Below are 19,865 nucleotides of genomic sequence, written 5' to 3' on the forward strand. Positions count from 1 at the left end.
TATAAGTCACTTTCCTAACACGTGGTTTACTTTTTGGTAAAATTTACACGTTGAAATTTATTTTTATTTTGCAGAAAATATAGTAAATTATTGAATATACAATTTGAAATTGTATTTCTAATACAATAAATATTTAACGAGTTAGCATTTATTTGTTATTAATTCGAAATTTAATCAATCTATAATTACATTCATTATCCAGCAATTTGTTTTGTTCGCAATCAACAAAATAATCATTCGAATAAATCGTGCATTGTTTTAAAATTTCACGTAATTATATTTTAACGTAATCACAAATTTATTTTTGATGCAAATAATAATTTTCATACGATTAATAAACGTAGTACCATCTATATATATATATACATTCGTCTGTCTCTTTCTCATTAATTCATACTTTGCATTTGTTAACCGCGTGTCTTTTTCGACCGTCAACGATATTCTTGTCGTCGTTGGCGACGTTAGCCTTACGCAAGTAGTCTTTCATCGTGTGTTACAACCAACGAAAGATAAGTAAAATCCAAAGTCGAACAAACTAATAATCTTTCTGTCTCTCGCTCTCTCTCTCTCTCTCTCACTCTTTGTCTCTGTTTTTCTTTTTTCGTATTTGCGTATTTTAATTATTTTTCAATAAATAAATAATCGATTGTGAAATAATCTAACGCTCCCAACGATAAATAAATATTTTATTCGAATACATTACAACAATGTACGTAAATTCATTAATTTTCTTTTATTTTTTTTTTTTTTATCTCGTAGGGTTAAACAATTTTGTTAATGACTATAACAATTATTTGTGTTGGGTCTAACTAATTAGGTTTCATTTTTTTTCAAAATGGAGATGCACTTCTCAACGAGTTTCACATATTTTGCGCATAGAGGGCGCTACTCTAAGATTTAATTTAAAACAATATGGTGGCACTGGACACCGATGAGCAAACCAATTGGTCATTAAATTGACCAATCACAATTCAACGTGTTAAAGTTTGAGAAATAATGAGTCAAAAAATGATTGTACACATCGGAACGCACAGATCTTTTCTATAATCTTATTGATAATTAATAAAGGGGTAAAATAAAACTATAAAAATGATAATAATAAAAAGAAAAGGGTCGAAGGGAAAGAGGATAAGAAGATAAAATCCGATTGCATCCATCTTTCTCTTTCTCTAAATCTGTCTTTGTCGTTTCGCATTACTGTGCCCATCGCGATTTGGTGAATAATGTGCATCCATTCTCCGATTGGATTGTAGCCAAGTACGTGTTTACGGAAATCTCGGGGAAAGGGAACGCAACGATAAGAAGGAAAGCAAAAGAAGGAAGAGTAACCAAGCACAAAGTATAAAACACACAGGGAAAAAGAGAAAGAGGGTCTTCTATTTGAGGATTACTTATTGTTGTTCTTATGTGTGCTCAGCAGTTGCATGCAATCGAGGAGATAGACGACGTATATGCAATATTGTATGGAAAAAAAAAAAAAAAGAAAGAAAGGAAGAGGAAGATAAAAAATTATCGACGAAGTCAGATGTTTTTATTTACCGACCGATGATAAAAATATATATATATATATATATATATATATTTGATCGAGCAAAAAAAGATAAATCGAATTTTTGTCAAGGAAACATATTTTCATTTATATTTTTAAATATATATTTATAAACGTTAGAAAAGAAAAAGACAGTATAGAAATTGAAATCCCATAAACGATGTAAACAATCGATACAATTTGATCAGTCAATTGATAAATCCAAATTTGTCGTCTGTCGATACGAACGATTCCTTTTTGTTATATTGTCTCGTAACGTTTCTAATACAAAATTCAAATTCACCTCAGATCACTTCTAACCTCCCTCCCATCTATCCCTCGTCTCTTTTAATTTCTTGTGCGTACTCTTATTCCAAGGACTCTTATTCGCGTCAGAAGAGAAGAAGAACTTGGCTTCCCGGAAGCCATGCTCGTTCCACGCGCTTTCGTAAACCGGACCGACTTAGAAACGATTAGGACTATTTTTAAAGACCGTATTCTCCCCCTCTTTCTCTCTTCTAACATATACTCAAGCATCCACGCCATGTTTAAAACCAGCTACTAAACTCACGCGTCTTGCCACGAGTTGCTTCCGAACGAGTTCGCTAACCTGCTATTTCTCGTTCTTTGATCTTTTATATTTGGGTTAAATTTTCGAACGATTTCTAACTTATGGAATAATTACACAAATCAATGGGTATTTTTAATTCATTTAATTTTATTCTTCGTGCGGCAATTCAGCACTTTTTATCCCACGGTATTTGTAACTGTTATCCTCGTTATTATCATAATCGGTTTTGTACGTTTATAATAACCATTGTTACTGTTTTACGTTGCACGAAAACTTTCTTTAGTTTTTATTTGAATAATTCTTTGAGAAAACTGGCAATTGTTCTTTATTCATCGTTGCACAGTCGAAGAAATAAATATTTTTATATCTTACAGAGGAGTTTTTTTTTCTGAGAAAGTGAAATCTAACACTTTGAATATTTATATTTAATATCTTTATGCTAGAGTTTGATTTGGAATTGTAGGTTATGAACAAGACTGTTAGAAATAATGCTGAGTTAAACTTAAGTATTAAGTTGGTGTATAATAAAGTTAAAAAAATAAACGTGATAAAAGATTTAAAATATAATTATTAATAATTATTAAAATATAAAATTTTGTTTCTCGAACGCGTCCTTAAGCATTTTTTAGTATTCTAATTTTTAAGATGGCGCCCAAGTAATGCGCGCGTTAGTGCCAATTCGAATTATTTTCAGAAAAATACTAAAGAAATAAAAAACGAATAAATCTGTTCTAAAGAAAATTCAAATCCCGTGTATGGCACGGTGTTATATACGTCGATACAATATTTCTTAAAATCAAGTAAAAGTTGAAAGTTATACAACATTTAAAAGTAAACGAAAACAATATGGCGTCTCATTGATTCAAGCACACAGTGTCAATCACATATAATATTTTAATTATTGAATAACTTAATAGATACATAAAATCATAGAAAAATTAAATCTATCGACTATCTATATAACAAAGATTGTTCGAACAAAATTTCTTATCGATTAAAATATAAAAAAGAAAATATTATTTAGATTAGTAACACGAACATTCTATGCAAGTAAACGGTTAATTGTTTTGGCCTCTTAACGGTTCAACATCAACGTATATAGTTAACTATGTATCTAACACGTATTTATTATTCCTATTTCCCGTCCTGAGAAATGTTCTATCGTTGATCGCAAGGTTAGTGACATTTACCGACTCGCTTTTATGCTTTCTACAAACTCTATGACGGTTTTACCGCGTTCGCAGAAACTCGTCTACCACTGCTGCCATAGCGAAAGTCATAAAAGCGTGACACGTTTCTATCTCTCTCTCTCTTTTTCTCTCTCTTGTATTAACTTTATATATCTAGTGAATGTATATAACTATGAGAGAAAGACAAAAGTTTTCAAACGGTGACGTAGTCGTACAAATGACACTTCCATTCATATTAGATCAATGCACTCTAAGTGTACATACTCACACACATACTAATATACTTTCATTTTCTATTTTAATATTCTCTTTTTCTATCACGCGTACACACATTCTCGTATTATTTACATTTGGCCTGTATGAATAATATAATATTTTTTTCTTTTCCGATTGTTTTTTCCCGTTTATAAATGTTCAGGGTCAAAGTAGATAAATGAATAAATAAATAAATACGAGTATATGAAGAAGAATAAGAAGGAGAAGGAAGATATTAGATAACGTAAACTATGAAGAATTTATTATACATTTACTCGCGATGACATCAATTGGCAGCATGCGAAGTATCTAATACAAATTCATTGGCTTTTACTTGTGTTGATAGTAAATGAGCCACGTAGAACGTAATAAAATACACCAGTTTGCTCGTAAAACAATTTTTACCATCTCTTTATCTATCTTTCATTTTATCTATCTATTTATTTATTTATTTATTTATTTATTTATTTATTTCTATTTATCTCTCCCCTTCTATTATTTTCTTTCTTTTTCATTTTATTTTTCTACCCACGTATTTCATGAGTTTAAATACACCTGGCTGGCGATAATAAAGCGGCAATTACATTACCATTCGGTTCATCTTTGCGTAGGATCAAGAAAGTTTCCTCGTGTGCATCGATAAATATAAACTAAGCGTCGGTTATTTCTGCGTCACTCGGTAGACACGTGCCCGTTATATGCACCAACCTATATCTATTTTTTCAAATCATACATATATGCACGTGTATTCGAGTTAATGTGTTTAGTATGTCCAACCTAACCTAAATGGTACATATCGGTTAATGGATGGTAGTAGAATATGAAGGACTCATACGTTTTGTATTTCTATATATATATATATATATCGTTTATTTATCTTTCTTTCTTTCTTTATCTTTTTTCTGACGTGATCTATCTCCATCTTGGCGGTAAAATTACGTCACGTAGAAATCACGGTAATCATGCGGCCGGTGATGGCGGCAGCAGCAGCAGCGGGTGCAGAAAGCGTAGTAATGCAAGTGCTAATTTGCCGTGCGAGAAACGCAAAGCCAGACTAATGCAAAAAACTACTAAGGTTAGGAATGAAGAGAAAGACAGATTGATTGAATCAATGTAAGAAATCATAGAATAGAGAAAAATAAAAAGAGAAATAGAAAATAACGAATGGAAGAGCAAGTTTAGATCGATCGAAAACCGGCTGAAGTTGTTCTAACCTATAAATAGATATATATGTATTCCGAAAGACTACTCCAATTCCGTTTCATGTGATTATTACACTTGCTATTACTTATCGGTCGATGTCCTCTCATTCTTATTATTATCACCTATCATCGTAATGATTTCAAATCATTTCAATTTGTTATTAACATTTTAAACTCGTCATTCATACTTCGATGTCCATTAGAAACCAAGATGGCGGCTCTCATTGATTAACGCGCAATCAATTATATAATATATTGTTAAAACAATATTATGAATAAATTCATTTACTAAATCATTGAAAAACAAATCTAACCTATATCCCACGATTGTTTATTCATCCGATAATCGTTTAAAATAAGATGCCGAGCAGATAGATAAGATACTCGTGGTTAAGTTACGATTAGAAATATTTTCAGAAAATAACAAAAGAGATAATGAGAGACGGTGTGTGTGAGAGAGAGAGAGAGGAATACAAAAGACGAGACTTTCAGCAAACAGAGGAGAATGAGATAGATGGAAGGCCTTCGGGGTTTCTCGACGTTATTATTCGGTAGCAAGAGTCCGTTGGGTGTTCGTTCACCCGCAAATGCGTCTGGCAGAATCGGTAGACCGTTCCTCAGTGAGAAAAAGAGAGAGAGAGAGAGAAAGAAAAGGGAAAATAGGGAACACAAAGAGACTTGAGGAAGAATGAAGGAGCGTGAGACTGACAGGTGTTTGTCTCTGAGTTTGCTCTACTAGTTTGTAAGCGTGGGCCATTTTTAAACCAGCCACCCTGTATATATATATATATATGTATATAAATGTATATGTATAGGTATATTCAACTCGAACCTCTTCTCTGACGCAAGAAAAACATTTTCTTTCTTTTCTTTCTTTCTTTTTTTTTTTTTTTGTTATTGTATCTCATCTCTTTCTCTCTCCCTCTCTTTATTTTTCATTCTATTCCAAGATTAAAGATAAATCGTGCGAAAGACGATTAATATTAATTAGAATTTAGATTGAATTCTCCCTTGTTAAAACGTCAATTCACTCTATAACATATTTATTTATTTATATTTATTTATTTATGTAACCCAATTGTTTTAACATCCAACTAGAAACTTATATAATTATGATTAGGTAAATCTTACTTATATATATATATTTAGAAAATCTTACAAATGAACTTTAACGAAAAAAAGAAAGGTAAAATAAATCGAAATGAAATGAAATAAAATAAAATGAAAATCAATTGGAAATAATATATACGCGATTGAATATTGAAACAATTTTCGATTCAGTTTAGATCTGTTAATCGAAATATTGAGAATATTGAAATACATTCTCTCTCTTTCTCTCTCTCTCTTTCTCAGAGAGAACCAAATGAGACAAACAAAAGTGTCAGTCGATTGGAATAAACACAAGACTCGTAAACGTACGTAATACACCGTCATTCAATGATCGTGTAAACACTCGAATATTCCTCATATCCCAGACGGATTTCAAGGAAACTGTTTAAACAGTATATTATATACTTTTATTTCCTATTACATATATAACCTTGTCTACCTTTTACCACCAAATATTACGATTCTTATGTGTATGTTCTATTCTCGTGTAATTTTCTTTTCCACGAACGAGATAAATGAGAGAAAGAAGAATAAGAATAAGAAAAAAAAACAAATAGAAAAAGAAAGGGCAGAAGAAGAAAAAAAAGCCGAAAAATAATAACAATAATCAGAAGGAGAGAGAGAGAGATGAAGAAGGTCGGGAACAAAAAAAAGAGAGACCGAAATAGGAAAGGAATACTGAAACTGGTCGATGGCGCTACTTTGAAAGAAAAAAGAAATAAATATATAAAGAGAAAAATAAGAATAGGAATAAGAAGAATAAGAAGTATAAAGAAAAAGTAGTATCTCCGTGGCACAATAACTAGTTGGGGGAGCTTGTCCGGTTTCTGTCCAGAGTTATCTGACGCAAGTATGTATACACACCGGGAATCACAAATACCTACAAAACTTTATATACCCTGATACATAGTTTGTCAGATCTGGTTTTGCGAAGAGTAGTAGTAGAAGAGTTAAAAGAAAGGAGACTGAAGGTAGACCTGCTGGACCCTGATAGGAAGGATGCATAAGTCCTTTTTTGGTGATATTCACCGTCGTGTGTTCCTTCGAGTTACTGAGTGAGTGAGTGAGTGAATAAAGTGAGTTTTACCGAGTGAGTGAATAAGAAAATTGTATGTGTGTGTATATGTGTGTCTTTCATTCTTTTTGCTCTTTCTATCTTTCTCCGGTCAGTCCGGTCTGCTGCTGTAGAGCAACCGGATTTTTCAAAGGTTTACCCGCAGCCCGAACCTGTCCTTTTCCCATAGCAGACTGGTTTATCGACTGGCATGCATGCATGCATGCATGCAACCAACCAACCGACCAACCAAGCACAGCTCGCAACAGTCTTGGGGTCTGCTCGATTTCTGAACCAACTCTCACACAAACACACGCATACTCGTTTTTCTTTCTTTTTTTTTTTTTTATAGATTACTCGTGAAGTTTGTTAAGAAAAGTTTAAGTGTATATGTGTGTGTGTGTGAGAGTTTGTTCGTTCTTTCGTTCGTTATTCGGTTATGGTAGTATGCGTGCAGGTGTGTACGAGGTTTGTGTATTTGGGTATATACATATATGTGTGTGTTGTGTAGATGATTTAAAAGAAGAAGAAAAAAGAAAGGATAAGAAGAAGAGGCGTGTGGAATTCCTGTCCGGTTGGCCTTCGACCATCTTGACTGGCGATTAACCTTACTAAGGAAACCAGTCATTTTGTGTCCTGCTGGACGCATTTAGGGTCACGTTGACCCCATCCGATGTTAGCGTGTGTTTCATCCTGATATTTGAGAATCAAAAAAAGAAAGAAAGAAAGAGAAAGAGAGTGTGTGTGTGTATTAAAAATAAATATTCCTCTCTTTTATACTTCTCCCATTTCTGTTCTTTTTTTTTTTTTTTTTAAAAACATAGAAAAGATTTCTCAAAGTGAAAACAAAAAAAGAAAGAAGAACTTTTTGAAACTCCTACGAATTTCCGCTAAACCAAAATCGATAAATTAGATTAAACACCGTGACGTAACCTTGAAATACGAATAACTACTTACGAAAAAAGAAAAACAGAAGACAGAAAAAAAGAAAAAAAAAAAAAAAAAGAAGTATAGGAAACGATAAGTTAAAACGAGATAATAATAAGTAATAATATAATTATCGAAAACGAAATATAAATCTAACGTGTCGAAAATGCTAGACAAAGTAAACAAGTAATTAACAATAATCGCATCATAAATAACAATATCGTACACGCGCAGAAAAAAAAGAAAAAAAATAAATGCATGAATAACACACAACACACACACATAACACATATATATACAATTTGCAATAAATAAAAAGAAAAAACAAATTAACACGCAAAATAGAGCAGAAAAAAGAAATAACACTTAATCAATATTCCGCGTTATTATTTAAAATATATAATATTGTATTTTTATTTCCGTTCACACACGTTGTACACGAAAACTAAATCGAGATAAATTTAATACGATTCCACTCATCATCTAATTATCTCTTTTCCAATCTCTCTCTCTATCTTTTCTTAATGCGTATAACACACATAATGCGAAGGGGGACTGGGGGGGAGGAGGGGGAGGGGGAAGAATATCTAACGCAACGTTGGCAAAGTTCACGAAGAGTTTGGACTGGAAAAAAAAACCGAACAAACCGGCGCTGCCGACTCGCATAAGTTTCCAAGCCACATATATATATACACACATACATATATATACATATATATATACAAATACAACAATCCTAAGCTAACGTAGAACTCCGGAAAGTGAGGTACGCTTTCTTGGAACGCGAAAGCCGATGTAACAGAACAACGAAACAGTAACTCGCATTTGCGGAACACCATCCTCTCTTTTCTTTTTTTTTTTTTTCCTTTCCATCCCCTTCCCCACCCCCGTAATCCTCTTTCTCTTCTTCTTCATCTTTCTCATTCTCTCTTTCTCGTTTCCTCTTGGTTTGTATTTCCTCGCGTATTCTCTGCTGCACGACGGCCCCCTCAGAACTCTTGTTTGTTTGCTTGTTTGGTTTCTTGCTTGCTTGCTTGCTTGCATTCTATGATCGGTCATGAGAAGAAAAAGAATAAGAAGAAGAAATCTCGCATATCAGGAAATAATGCGGTTAACGTTGCAATAAACGTCTGCATCTTCTTCATTCTTCCTTTAATGCATCAAACAAACGAGCGTGCGAATTATTCTCTTTCACTTTTATCGAATAATAATAATAATAAGAATAAGAAGAAGAAGAAGTAGAAGGATTTTCTTTCTCTATCTCTCATTCGATGAATTATATTTATTCTGAATCTAATTTTTTTTTTTTTTCTTTTTTTCTTACAATTAACGAGAATAGGGAATTGGGTAAAAGGGGGGTAGGGGGAGAGGGCTATGCTGTCCGCACGTCGAATTTAGATTTTTTCGTGTTGCGTTGGTAGAACTGATTTATTACATCATTTGCACTAACACATTTGCATGGCACCAACGTGGAGCCACCGGCATTTATACGATTGTTTTCGTATGGCACCAACGTGGAGCCACCGGCATTTATACGATTGTTTTCGCATGGCACCAATGTGGTGCCACCGGGACGTCATATTGTATTAACGTATGGAAAGTTAATTGGATGGATGGGGAATTTAAAATTGTAATCATTGTATATAATATACAATATGACTGCGTTAGGATAACATTAACAAAAATAATATATGAGTAGAAAAAATCATCGAATTCTAAATGAAAATATAATGATGATTAAAATAAACATAATATGGTGTGGCATATATTAAATAAATATATTAATATTGTATTATAAAGTATTATATGGAAAATTAATAGAACCCAAATATATATTTGATTAAACAAATATCCAATCGTGATAAATAATCGGATTGGGGTTAAAATTTATGGGGTTAAACTTTAACCGATTTTTTATGTATACGTCAAAATAAGAGAATCTGGTTTATCTGGGTATCGTTTATTTATCTTTTTCCTTTCCATTTTTGTTTTTTTTTTTTTTTGTATTGCGACCAACATACTATGACGAGTCACGTTATGTGTGCACGTTATTAGCTGTTAACAATCGCAGGGCGAATTTCCCGCGTGTGCATTTTAAGGTCCGCAGACCAAGGAACGTAGATAAACACGCGTCTCTTATTATTGCTTTAAGTGTATATGTGTGTGTGTGTGTGTGTGTATGCTTGTATATTAGTATAAATAACTTGCGCAAACGTTAATGAATGCTTATCTCTTTCTCGCGACCAGTTAACTTAAAAACTCCATACTCCTCTTTATATGTATATTACACGTCTACATATATGTATATACGTGTGTACATGTGTGTGAAGAGCTACGCATTGAAACAGTACACTCACCAGTTTCGCATTTATTATCGCGTACTCTACTATATTTCTTGTTAGAATAGAATACTGAGAAAAATAATGAGAATGTAAGATTAAAAAGGGGGGAAAAATAAAAAAAAATAACACACACACACACACACACATAGATCATTTCAAAACAATAACCACGTAGTTGTTTGTACAACGGTTTAATTTTTAATTACAAATATATTACATTAAAAAGATAATTAGATCAAATGGTGTGGATTGTTGGTTGGTTATCATTGTTTGAATAAAAAAGTTAGACGAATTGAATTTGTTCCTGAGAACAAGATATTTTATCATTACACACACACACACCCACCCACAATATTTAAAATATATAAATTATCGTATTGAATATTTTTCTTTTCGATAGCAATTTTTTCTTAGTTTTGTATTATTCTTGTTTTTGTATTTAATCGAGCCCCTCTCTTACCACCAAGAAATTATTTTGAAAAACAACAAACCCCTCGCCCCCCCCACACCCCACCCCACCCCACCCCACCATTCGAATTGTATCGAATTACTAACCTGTCATTTGTTTTTTCCGTTTGTTTTGTTATTTCTTCAGGGAACGAAGGGAAGCGGAAGTACGTGAATTAGAAAAACGCGAGCGCGAGACGAAGATGGAACGAGAGAGGTTGGAAAAACAAAGGGCCGCCGAGCAAGCGGTTCACAAACATTTCGAGGAATCCCTTAGGTTGGCACAGCAAAAGGTGAGTTCTCAATGCCTACTCTTAATTCTAGCGATCAACTTATGCGAATAAAACAAACAATTCGTGTTTTTTTTTTCGAAAAAAGAAAAAAACAACAGCAAAAAGAACACAGTGTTCAACAGAACTGGGGTTGTTGAATATTTCTAAACTTTCATACACCCCACCGCGCCATCATTTTTTTTTTTTTATTATATTATAATTGGATTAAAGTGTGTCGTACGATAAATGAATGAAATATACGTCGTTGTATTTTCATAATCTGCTATTCGAAATAAAACTTTAATAAATAATCATCAATCGGGGTTTTTTGATGACAACAATAAGTTGCGTCATGGTCCAGTTAGTTAGCACAGAGTGCTTTTATTAAACATTCATTGGAATTGCTAATATTATCGTTAGAACAACTCGGAAATAACGAAGCAAAAATGACGATAACTAAACGGACAAATAAATGAAATAATCTAAGCGAAATAATACAACAAAAAAAAAACCCCCCTTCAACACGTATCATATATATAACGTTTAAGCAAGATTTTGTTTTGCTCTTCAATTCGATAACCCTCGAGGAAAATGCGAGGAAAGATAACATTTCAACTTTAAACGATGTGTCGTCTCACATAATACGCAATAGTATTTCAATCTTCTCCAATTTATTGAATCATATTTTTTTTTTTTGTTCAATTAATAACATTCGTCTCCTCATCCCATAACCAAGCCACGTGTACAAATAATTTCACTTAAATTCTACCAACATTTATCAATTTATACCAACTGTTATTTTGTTTGTTGTTGTTGTTATTATTATTATTATTATTTAACATTTTGTTAAGAAAGCTAGACAAAATTATTAAATGACGATAACATGAAATGCAATTTTTAGGGGGGGGGGGGGTGTCAAACAAGTGTGAAAAATTTTAAGAATAAAACGTGTTCAGTTTTTGATATTACACGATTAATAATTGTTCTTTTTTTTTGTCCTTGTTCAAATGATCCCAACGAATAATAATAATAATAATAATCAGTACGAAGAGTCTGCAATTAATCAAAAAAAAGAAAAAAAGAAGAAGAAGAAGAAGAAAACAAAGTTACCCCTTTCAAACTTGATCCCAACGTTCTTAACTTTATCTTTTGTGAAATAAATCGATTTGAAGGAATGAATGGTTCCCTTATATAAGACTCGTTCCCCACCCCCCACCCCCCCCATTTTCTTCTGAACGTTAATCGAATAATCGATCCCCCTTTTATAATTCCAAGTACCCCTCCCCTCCCCCTCACCACCACCATCACCATTCCTGTTACTATTCTACCCCTGATCCCTTGAACGAATTGAAAAGTAACTGTAGTGTTGAAAAAAGGGGGCTCCATACGTTTGTACCACCAGTGTGTGTGTGTGTAGGTGGATCCCTAGAGAAAGAAAAAAAGGAGGAAATAGTTAAAGAGAAAGAGAAAGAAAGAGTAATACTGAAGAGTTGCTTGTTATTAACCCGTTATACGTCACTGTACTCAGATCCTTTCACGAAGGGACCAAGAAACGATGGATGGGATAATTAGCGAAGGAAAACGGCACACCCCGCCCGTTTAAAGCTCCTCGTTTCCTATTCGTTCTTTCAACGGGAACAAAAGAGAGAAATAGAATGAGAAGGAAAATGAATAAGAGGGAGTGAGATAGGTAGAGAAGTAGTAGTAGTATAGTATAGTATAGTAGCGAATATAATTCATGATATTTGACGATGCAGTATAATCTGTTAAACTTAACGCTCGTTAACGAGCAAGCCTTCGTGATTATTTAAATGCTTTATGATCAGAATAAAAGTTCCAACCCTCCTCCTCCTCTCAACCCCCCAGCCACCGGCCCCCGAACTTGTTCTCCCATTTCTCTCATACCTCGTCTCATTTGTTAAACTTCATTTTTTTTTGTGTCTTCTAACGACAGGAAACAAACAAACAAAATATTCAAAACGCAGTTTGAAAATATTTAATCCTGTTGTCGAATAAATTCGCTCATCCTCGAGACTGATTTTAGTGTTGTGTTTTATAACACATTTTTCTTTTTCTTTTTTTTTTTTTGTGGTATTCTCAAGAAATAAGTCTATATAAAAATTATGTATAAATTTTTAGGTTAGGATTTTTTCCCGTCGGAATAATTTACGCGTACAATTTCTGATTTGTTATATTATTTCTAATACTATTTATACGAATGTCAAATCTCTGAGCACAATTTAAATGTCAATAAAGTTGCGTGATCCTTTAAAATTTGAATAGATAAGTGTATTTGGTCACAATAGAAAAAGAAAAAAAAAAGGGGGGCACAACTATTATGAGTCATCGGATGTTTAGAGAAAGGAAAAAAAAAGCTTGGGAAGGAAGGGAAAAGAAAAAAAATAGAGACAAGTTTTTTTTTCCCCACACATAGAGAGGAGACATACATGGGAAACATTTGAAGAACCACATGGAAACGCGCACGTTGGTGTTAGATTTCTTTTTCTTCCACGTGTGCTTTGGTTGTTGACGCATGGGTAAAGGAAGATACGGGTGAGGTTCACAGATACTAGATACTGGAATGTATAATAGTCAGATATATAGGTTTAGTAGTAATGGGGGTTAAAAGGAAGGGCTAGAGGTAGGAAGGGCAGGGGGGGGGAAGGAGAGAGGTAATCGATGCATTCCAACACCTGCCTGCCCTTTGTGCACGTTTCGGCTCCTGACAGCCAGCCAAAACCTGCCTCTGACTGTGCGTGCACACCCGGGGCTCTCTCTTCTATTCTCTTTTCCCTTTTCCTTCCCTTCCCCTTCACCGACCCTTTTTTACTTTATATAGCACACATATAAAACTCAGTCGTTCTCAACCTAAACGTTTACTTTCCAATTCACATTATTAAAAATAAATGAAACGAACAGAGAACAAATTATACGATTTAAATATAATATAACAATATTTGATCAGTAATTTTTTTTAACAGTAGTATCATTTGATATGAAATAAAAAATGTATTTGATATAAATAGAAAAATAAGGGAAAGATTGAGATTTTAATCTTATTAAAGTTCGTTGATTCATACTTTTCAAGTGTACACACTTGTTCTATCGTCTTATCTTTATAATGAATTTCTAGATACGTAATGTTAACTTTTACAATTTTTCGAGGTTTGTATTACTAATTCGAGGAATAGAAATTCAATGGAGATAAGGAAGATAAGATTTGTATGGGTTGGTTGGCTGATGAGAGACCCTGTTGTTTGATTGACTCTTTAGGGTTCGTACACCTTGCAATGTAAAGAGGGAAAGAAAGGTCCTTTTAAGTTGCAACAGCCAATCATACTGGGACTCTTCTTCTATATATTATTCTTCCCTACCTAACTCTTCTTGGTGTTTTTTCTTACTAAAAATGTCAACGCTCGGTTCTCAGTTGGTCTTGAACTCTCTCCGAGTTAGGATACTTTTACTTACGTATTATTAAACTCAGTTTATTATTATTATCAATTTAATTCGTTATCGTTATTATCATTTAAGTATTATTATCATCGTTATGATGTTGAAATGTTTCTGTGTTAAACAGCAAAAGATACCACCGTTCGATTATTTTAAACCCAACTTAAAGATAACTTTTGATAACGTCTTATCGTTCAATTTTTTTTGTTGTTGTTCCATACTGCTCGGAGATAACCAAATCGAAATTGTGCGACATTACGATACCCGTCGATGTGTGTGATCATGTTTTTTCTTTTTTTTTTTCCTTTTTTTTATTATTTATTCTTCAATCAACTCGCCGATTATATCTGAAAACACCCAACTCTCTTCAGTAGTGTGTTGTTTGAATATCGTGTATGAGTGCGTGTACGTGTGTGTTGTTTTTTCTAATTTTATCTTTCTTTTTAATTTTATTCACATTACGCGTAAGAAAATTGAAATTGATTTTCGTATAAAAAATAATGCACCCCGTATGCATTTGAGTGTATATTTTTGTTGTTAAACTGAATTAAGAATCGAACAGTTAACAGCCATGCTTAAAGTGAATAAAAAACGGATCCATATTAATTTCAATGGCATTGAAACGAAACATATTTCGGTGAGTTTATTCAAAAGGTATTCAATTATATTTAGTCCGTTTCATTTGTTTAAGTTTTCTGGAGTATATAATCAGTCAACAGCTGAATATTAGGAACCACAAATTTAGTTTCGCACACGTGTCAGGGACAAATTATTTCGAGTATATATACACGCGTTTATTTTTAATTAATTACAATTTATTATTCAATTATATAATAAGGAATAGAAAATATTCGATTAAAACGATATCAAATTTTCCAATAGGTTTCAAATTCCTCGAAATTGTTTCTTCAACTAATTGCAATTAACATTAGTGTGTAATCTCATAATAAATAAGATTATTTAATATTTTAATATATTCAGAAAGATTATTCTCAGATATCTCAGATCATTCTCATAAAAATTTATCAACAAATACACATCAAAATATAACAATAACTCAATTGTCTTCACATAACCTTACTTTATACAAGATATAACAAAACTCGACATAACCTATAAAATCTATGAGAAAAATAATACCCCAATTATTCAGACAATAATATTAAGAATTAAAAAGAAAAAAAAGCTCAGTGATAGGTTTAAGTAGCACGGAAAATTATACGAATGAATTAACATTGATCTAAAAACTTTCTCGTTGTTGATCATTCGTTGAGCTGCTGCTGTTGCAGATGGCGCTGCTGTTGATGTGATACTGGTACTGCTACATTCTTATTCTCCCCCTTTTCCTCTGAATCCCTTTCATCGACCTCGTACCCAACACCCCTCGGTCACAAGCATCCCCCTCTTTCTTTCTTTCTTTCACAGTTTAAACAACGGTTCGTCCATTCTTTCCGCATGCACGCGCGTTCATAGTGGGTGCGCGCTCGCGCGCCTTCTAGGCGCCATTTGCAATGCAAAACTTGGCAGCACGAAGGTCATTAATTATGCACTCCATGCCGCGACGGGTACGCAACAATGGGCTCGACTGTTTTCGTTTCGTGCTAGGACATAAGAGAGCACCGACGACGATGACTACGGACTTTGCTTCGTTGTACTATGAGACACTATTCTTTTTTTTTTTTTTTTTTATTTTAATTTTATATTTAACTTTTTATATTCCAACACATACATACACAAGAAATTTATATTACATTATGTTGAAACTTTTCAACGTTTCTATACCGATCGATTAATATTATCATTATTGTAATGATTGTTTTAATCATATAGACGTCCGGTTTATGTGTGTAATTATACACAAATATTATTTACTTCATTTTAATACAATTTAACTGATAATTTTGTAAACTGCACGTATTAGTTGAATCATTGCTTTTCTGTTTGTTTTCTTTTTCTTTTTGCTATACAGTTATAACTGGGATTAATTCAGGTATCCCAATTTATACTTAACCTAGTTACTAGGGATATGAATTTCATTTATAAAGACAACAACAATCTTATTGTAAAATTAGAATCATTTAAATGATTCTAAGTAACTCCCCATGTGGTATCTTATAACAGGAATTTGAAAATTCTTACATAGATCAGGTAGTAAAAGTACAAAAATAATAATCAATGAACGATACAATTTGTGTCCCCCTCCCCCTCTCCCCTTTAACTTTCTCAAATGCGTATTCCTTGAAATGGAATGAAGCAAAAAAATGTCTGACATAATTTAATATTTTTCTCAAAGAAAAAGAATAAAAGTATTCTTAAGAATATCCGATAAGTATCTCTATTTCCTGATATATAATATATTGTTATTGTTCATCATTTATAGGGAATCTATAGAAAAGAAATCCCTTTTTTTTTTTTTTCTTATATCGAATCCCTAGAAAAAGAATCGCAGGTAGTAGAAAATTTTCTATTTTACAATTTAAATCCCGACAAACGTAGACATTTCTTTTCAATATATCTTTTATCATTCAATCTAGCATTTATGTTGACCAAGAAATAATCTTATAGGAAGTTCGTAACGTAAAATTATTCTCATGGTCCCTAGCCTGTCATATGACTCATGTTGAAATTTTTAAAAATGATTTCTTCTTTCTTTCTTTTATTTTGGATCATCCAATACGATAGAACACTGTTCATGACGAATCTTCTTTTCATTTCCTTCTTTCCTTTTTTTTTTCTTTTACTTCCAACAGTGGGTTTTTTTTGAAAACCATAGACATATTATACGTGCACACATACACCTTCAATAATTTCTAACTAAAAGTTAATTACCGAGTCTAATTTTCTCTCTATCTGTCTTTCTCTTTCTTTTTGCTAAACCGAAACTGTTTTTACGAGCATAATTCTCGTCGTTTCTCGTTGTATTCTGCGTGACCAACAAACACGCCTCGACCTTCTCTTATTTCTTTCCAGAATCTCCTGTTAAACACAACTCCTCTTTCCTAGCATTAGAAGTGACATGATATATACAGTAAATAATATACATATTCACAGTTAATCCTGACGTCATTTTAAACACAGTTTAATAAATAATATGTAGATCGTGAAATTCGAACTTTGATCATTTTATATTACGCCAATTATAATTATTTATTTATTTATTTATTTATTTGATTGTTTTTTTTCCAACGTGTTTTCCGTTTTTCGATACAACAACACCTCGAACGCACTTTGTTCTTTCTTTTTTTTTCCTTCAAGAATAATTTTCACAAATCAATATTTCGGATCAATCTAAACAATCGAAATAATTATCGAACGTACAAAAAAAAATCGCAAAAAAAGATAAGAATTGAACTGATCATTTAAATAATAACACAATTCAATGATTTTGTTTAGAATAGAAACAACCAAACGAGTAGGAATAATTAATTGATCATTACTTTTGTTAGTTCTTAACGTGACGTAATAATAACTCACGTCAACAATCCATTGAAACAAACACTTTGAACAACGGAATAAAAAGTGTCTCACCTTTTCTATTCTTTTTCTTGTTTCCTTTTTAAATACTTAAACACGCATACTTCGGGATACTTTTTATGTAAGTATTCTAAAGTAAACAATTATAATTGTTGTTTAACACACAGCCAACGTGATAACAGAATATCAATTAAATTTTTCAAGTAACTCATCAAAGTGTTTCATTTTTTTTTTTTTTTTTGAAATTCGTATATAATATTTCTTAAATATAATTTTTTTCAACACTTTACTGTTTACAAATTTATTATTGAATTTTTTTTCATTCTTCCTGTCTCTCTCTTTGTTCAACCTCATTTAGTATACGTGATAATTAAATTAGGTTACCTGTTAGAGACACTTTACTTATCAACAGACTAGGTCACTGACATATCCCCCTGAACACTTCAAGGTTACTACAGTTTCTTCGAGTTTAAAGAACATTCCTTTTTAAAGTTACACGTAAGTCAAATGGATATCAAGAAAATCCAACAAAAGGGACTTTCCAAACCCCATCACGTTCCCTTTTAACGACTGATTTTCTTCTTAACTTTCCACACCCCCCTCCTCCCCAAGTTCTTTCAATTTCCCTTTTTCTACTTTAACGAAGAAAATATTCGGTTTCCAAATCCTTTTATAAGGATTCCGGATGGCCGGGGCCACTGTTCTCATTTTATTTCTTTCCTTTTTTACGAATACACCACGTGGCGTATCCAAATAATTGGAAAAAATAAATTCTGCTGAGTGAACAAGGAAGAAAAATAGAAATGGGAAAGGGGGGAGGGGTGTAAAGGATAAGAGGGGTCCGCCATTCTTAAAAATGCTTATCCAACGGACGTGTAATAACGAGCAACTGAAAGTCCAAGAAGAAAAAAGAAAAAAAAAAGGAAAAAAAACGAGAAGGACTAAGAAACGAGTAGTAGTATGTAAACGAGTATACTCTGAAAATGTATATGTGTGTGTGTGTGTGTTGGAACGACATACACGTATAGTTAGGGTATAAATAATTCATGACGTAGTAACGGTGGTAATGCAAATGAAGGAAAATGATGTGCTGGTTGGTCCCTCCGATTCTTCTAAGAACCAACCACGAATGTAACGTACCATCATCTTTTGCTTATTTCAAGATGAAAGGCGCCTTCGATGAAGTGTTATCTTTTGAGAGAATCCACAATAAAATGTAATTTTCTTTTTTTTTTTTTTTTTTTTTTTGCTCTTCATTTAAATAATAATATCATAAATTATCGTTGCGTTATATTTTTAATACAATTTGTCAAATATTTTTTCGTATCATCTTTGTACAATTTTTTTGTATTTATTATTATCTTCGGAATTTGTTTTTATTAAAACTATAATAATTAAAATTTAATATGTGACATTATTTTTTATGTCAGTGAGCCTTGAAAAAAAAAAAAGAAAAAGGAAGAAAAAAAATAAATCTAAATTGTATGATAACTGGTTAACAGCTGTTACCCTCGTAGTATTTCCTAGAAGGTCTGAAATAATGATGGTCCCTCTTCCAAAAAGCTAGCTGGGGCTCTCTCTCTCTCTCTCTCTCTCTCTTTCTTCTATCTTTCTCTTTGTTTTTAAAAGCCTAAGTTCAGTCGTAAATCTTAAAGCTGGTCTTTAAGGGGGATAGGTCAAGTTAAACGTCAATTACCGGAAGACAAATTCATCTCGGTTATATTATATCCTCGTATTACAGTAACCTCCCTATCCTTCGCGTCCCTATTTATATTATTTCTTTTTTTCTTTTTTTTTTTTTTATTTTCTAAAACGAAAAATTCAAAAACCATCTGACGATTTTTTTTTTTTTTTTCTTAGAAATAAATTTCCCCAAAAATACTTCGAATAGTTTCAATCGTTAGAAAAAAAAAAAAAAAAATCATTGATTATTTCAGATATATCAATTTCGTTATATTTCTTCAAAATAATCTTTCAATGGCGGATTAAAAAGTATTAATTGGATTAATCATCGCTACGCGGCGCTCAAACTTAACCTATAAT

At 32.5% G+C, this 19,865-nt stretch overlaps 1 protein-coding gene across 3 annotated transcripts in view; it reads left to right on the forward strand.

Annotated features, from left to right (window-relative positions):
• The window catches only part of LOC106787737 (lysine-specific demethylase 3B), a 90,829-nt gene that overhangs the window by 55,522 nt on the left and 15,442 nt on the right, over positions 1 to 19,865 (forward strand). For all 3 annotated transcript variants that reach the window (XM_014750356.1, XM_014750355.1, XM_014750357.1), the window contains exon 2: positions 10,775 to 10,919. In XM_014750356.1, coding sequence (XP_014605842.1) covers positions 10,775 to 10,919 — 145 coding nt within the window. The remainder of the gene's footprint in view (positions 1 to 10,774; positions 10,920 to 19,865) is intronic.

This window comes from Polistes canadensis, unplaced genomic scaffold (assembly GCF_001313835.1).
Source record: "Polistes canadensis isolate GaletaPanama2010 unplaced genomic scaffold, ASM131383v1 scaffold_113, whole genome shotgun sequence".
NCBI classification, from domain to species: Eukaryota; Metazoa; Arthropoda; class Insecta; order Hymenoptera; family Vespidae; genus Polistes; species Polistes canadensis.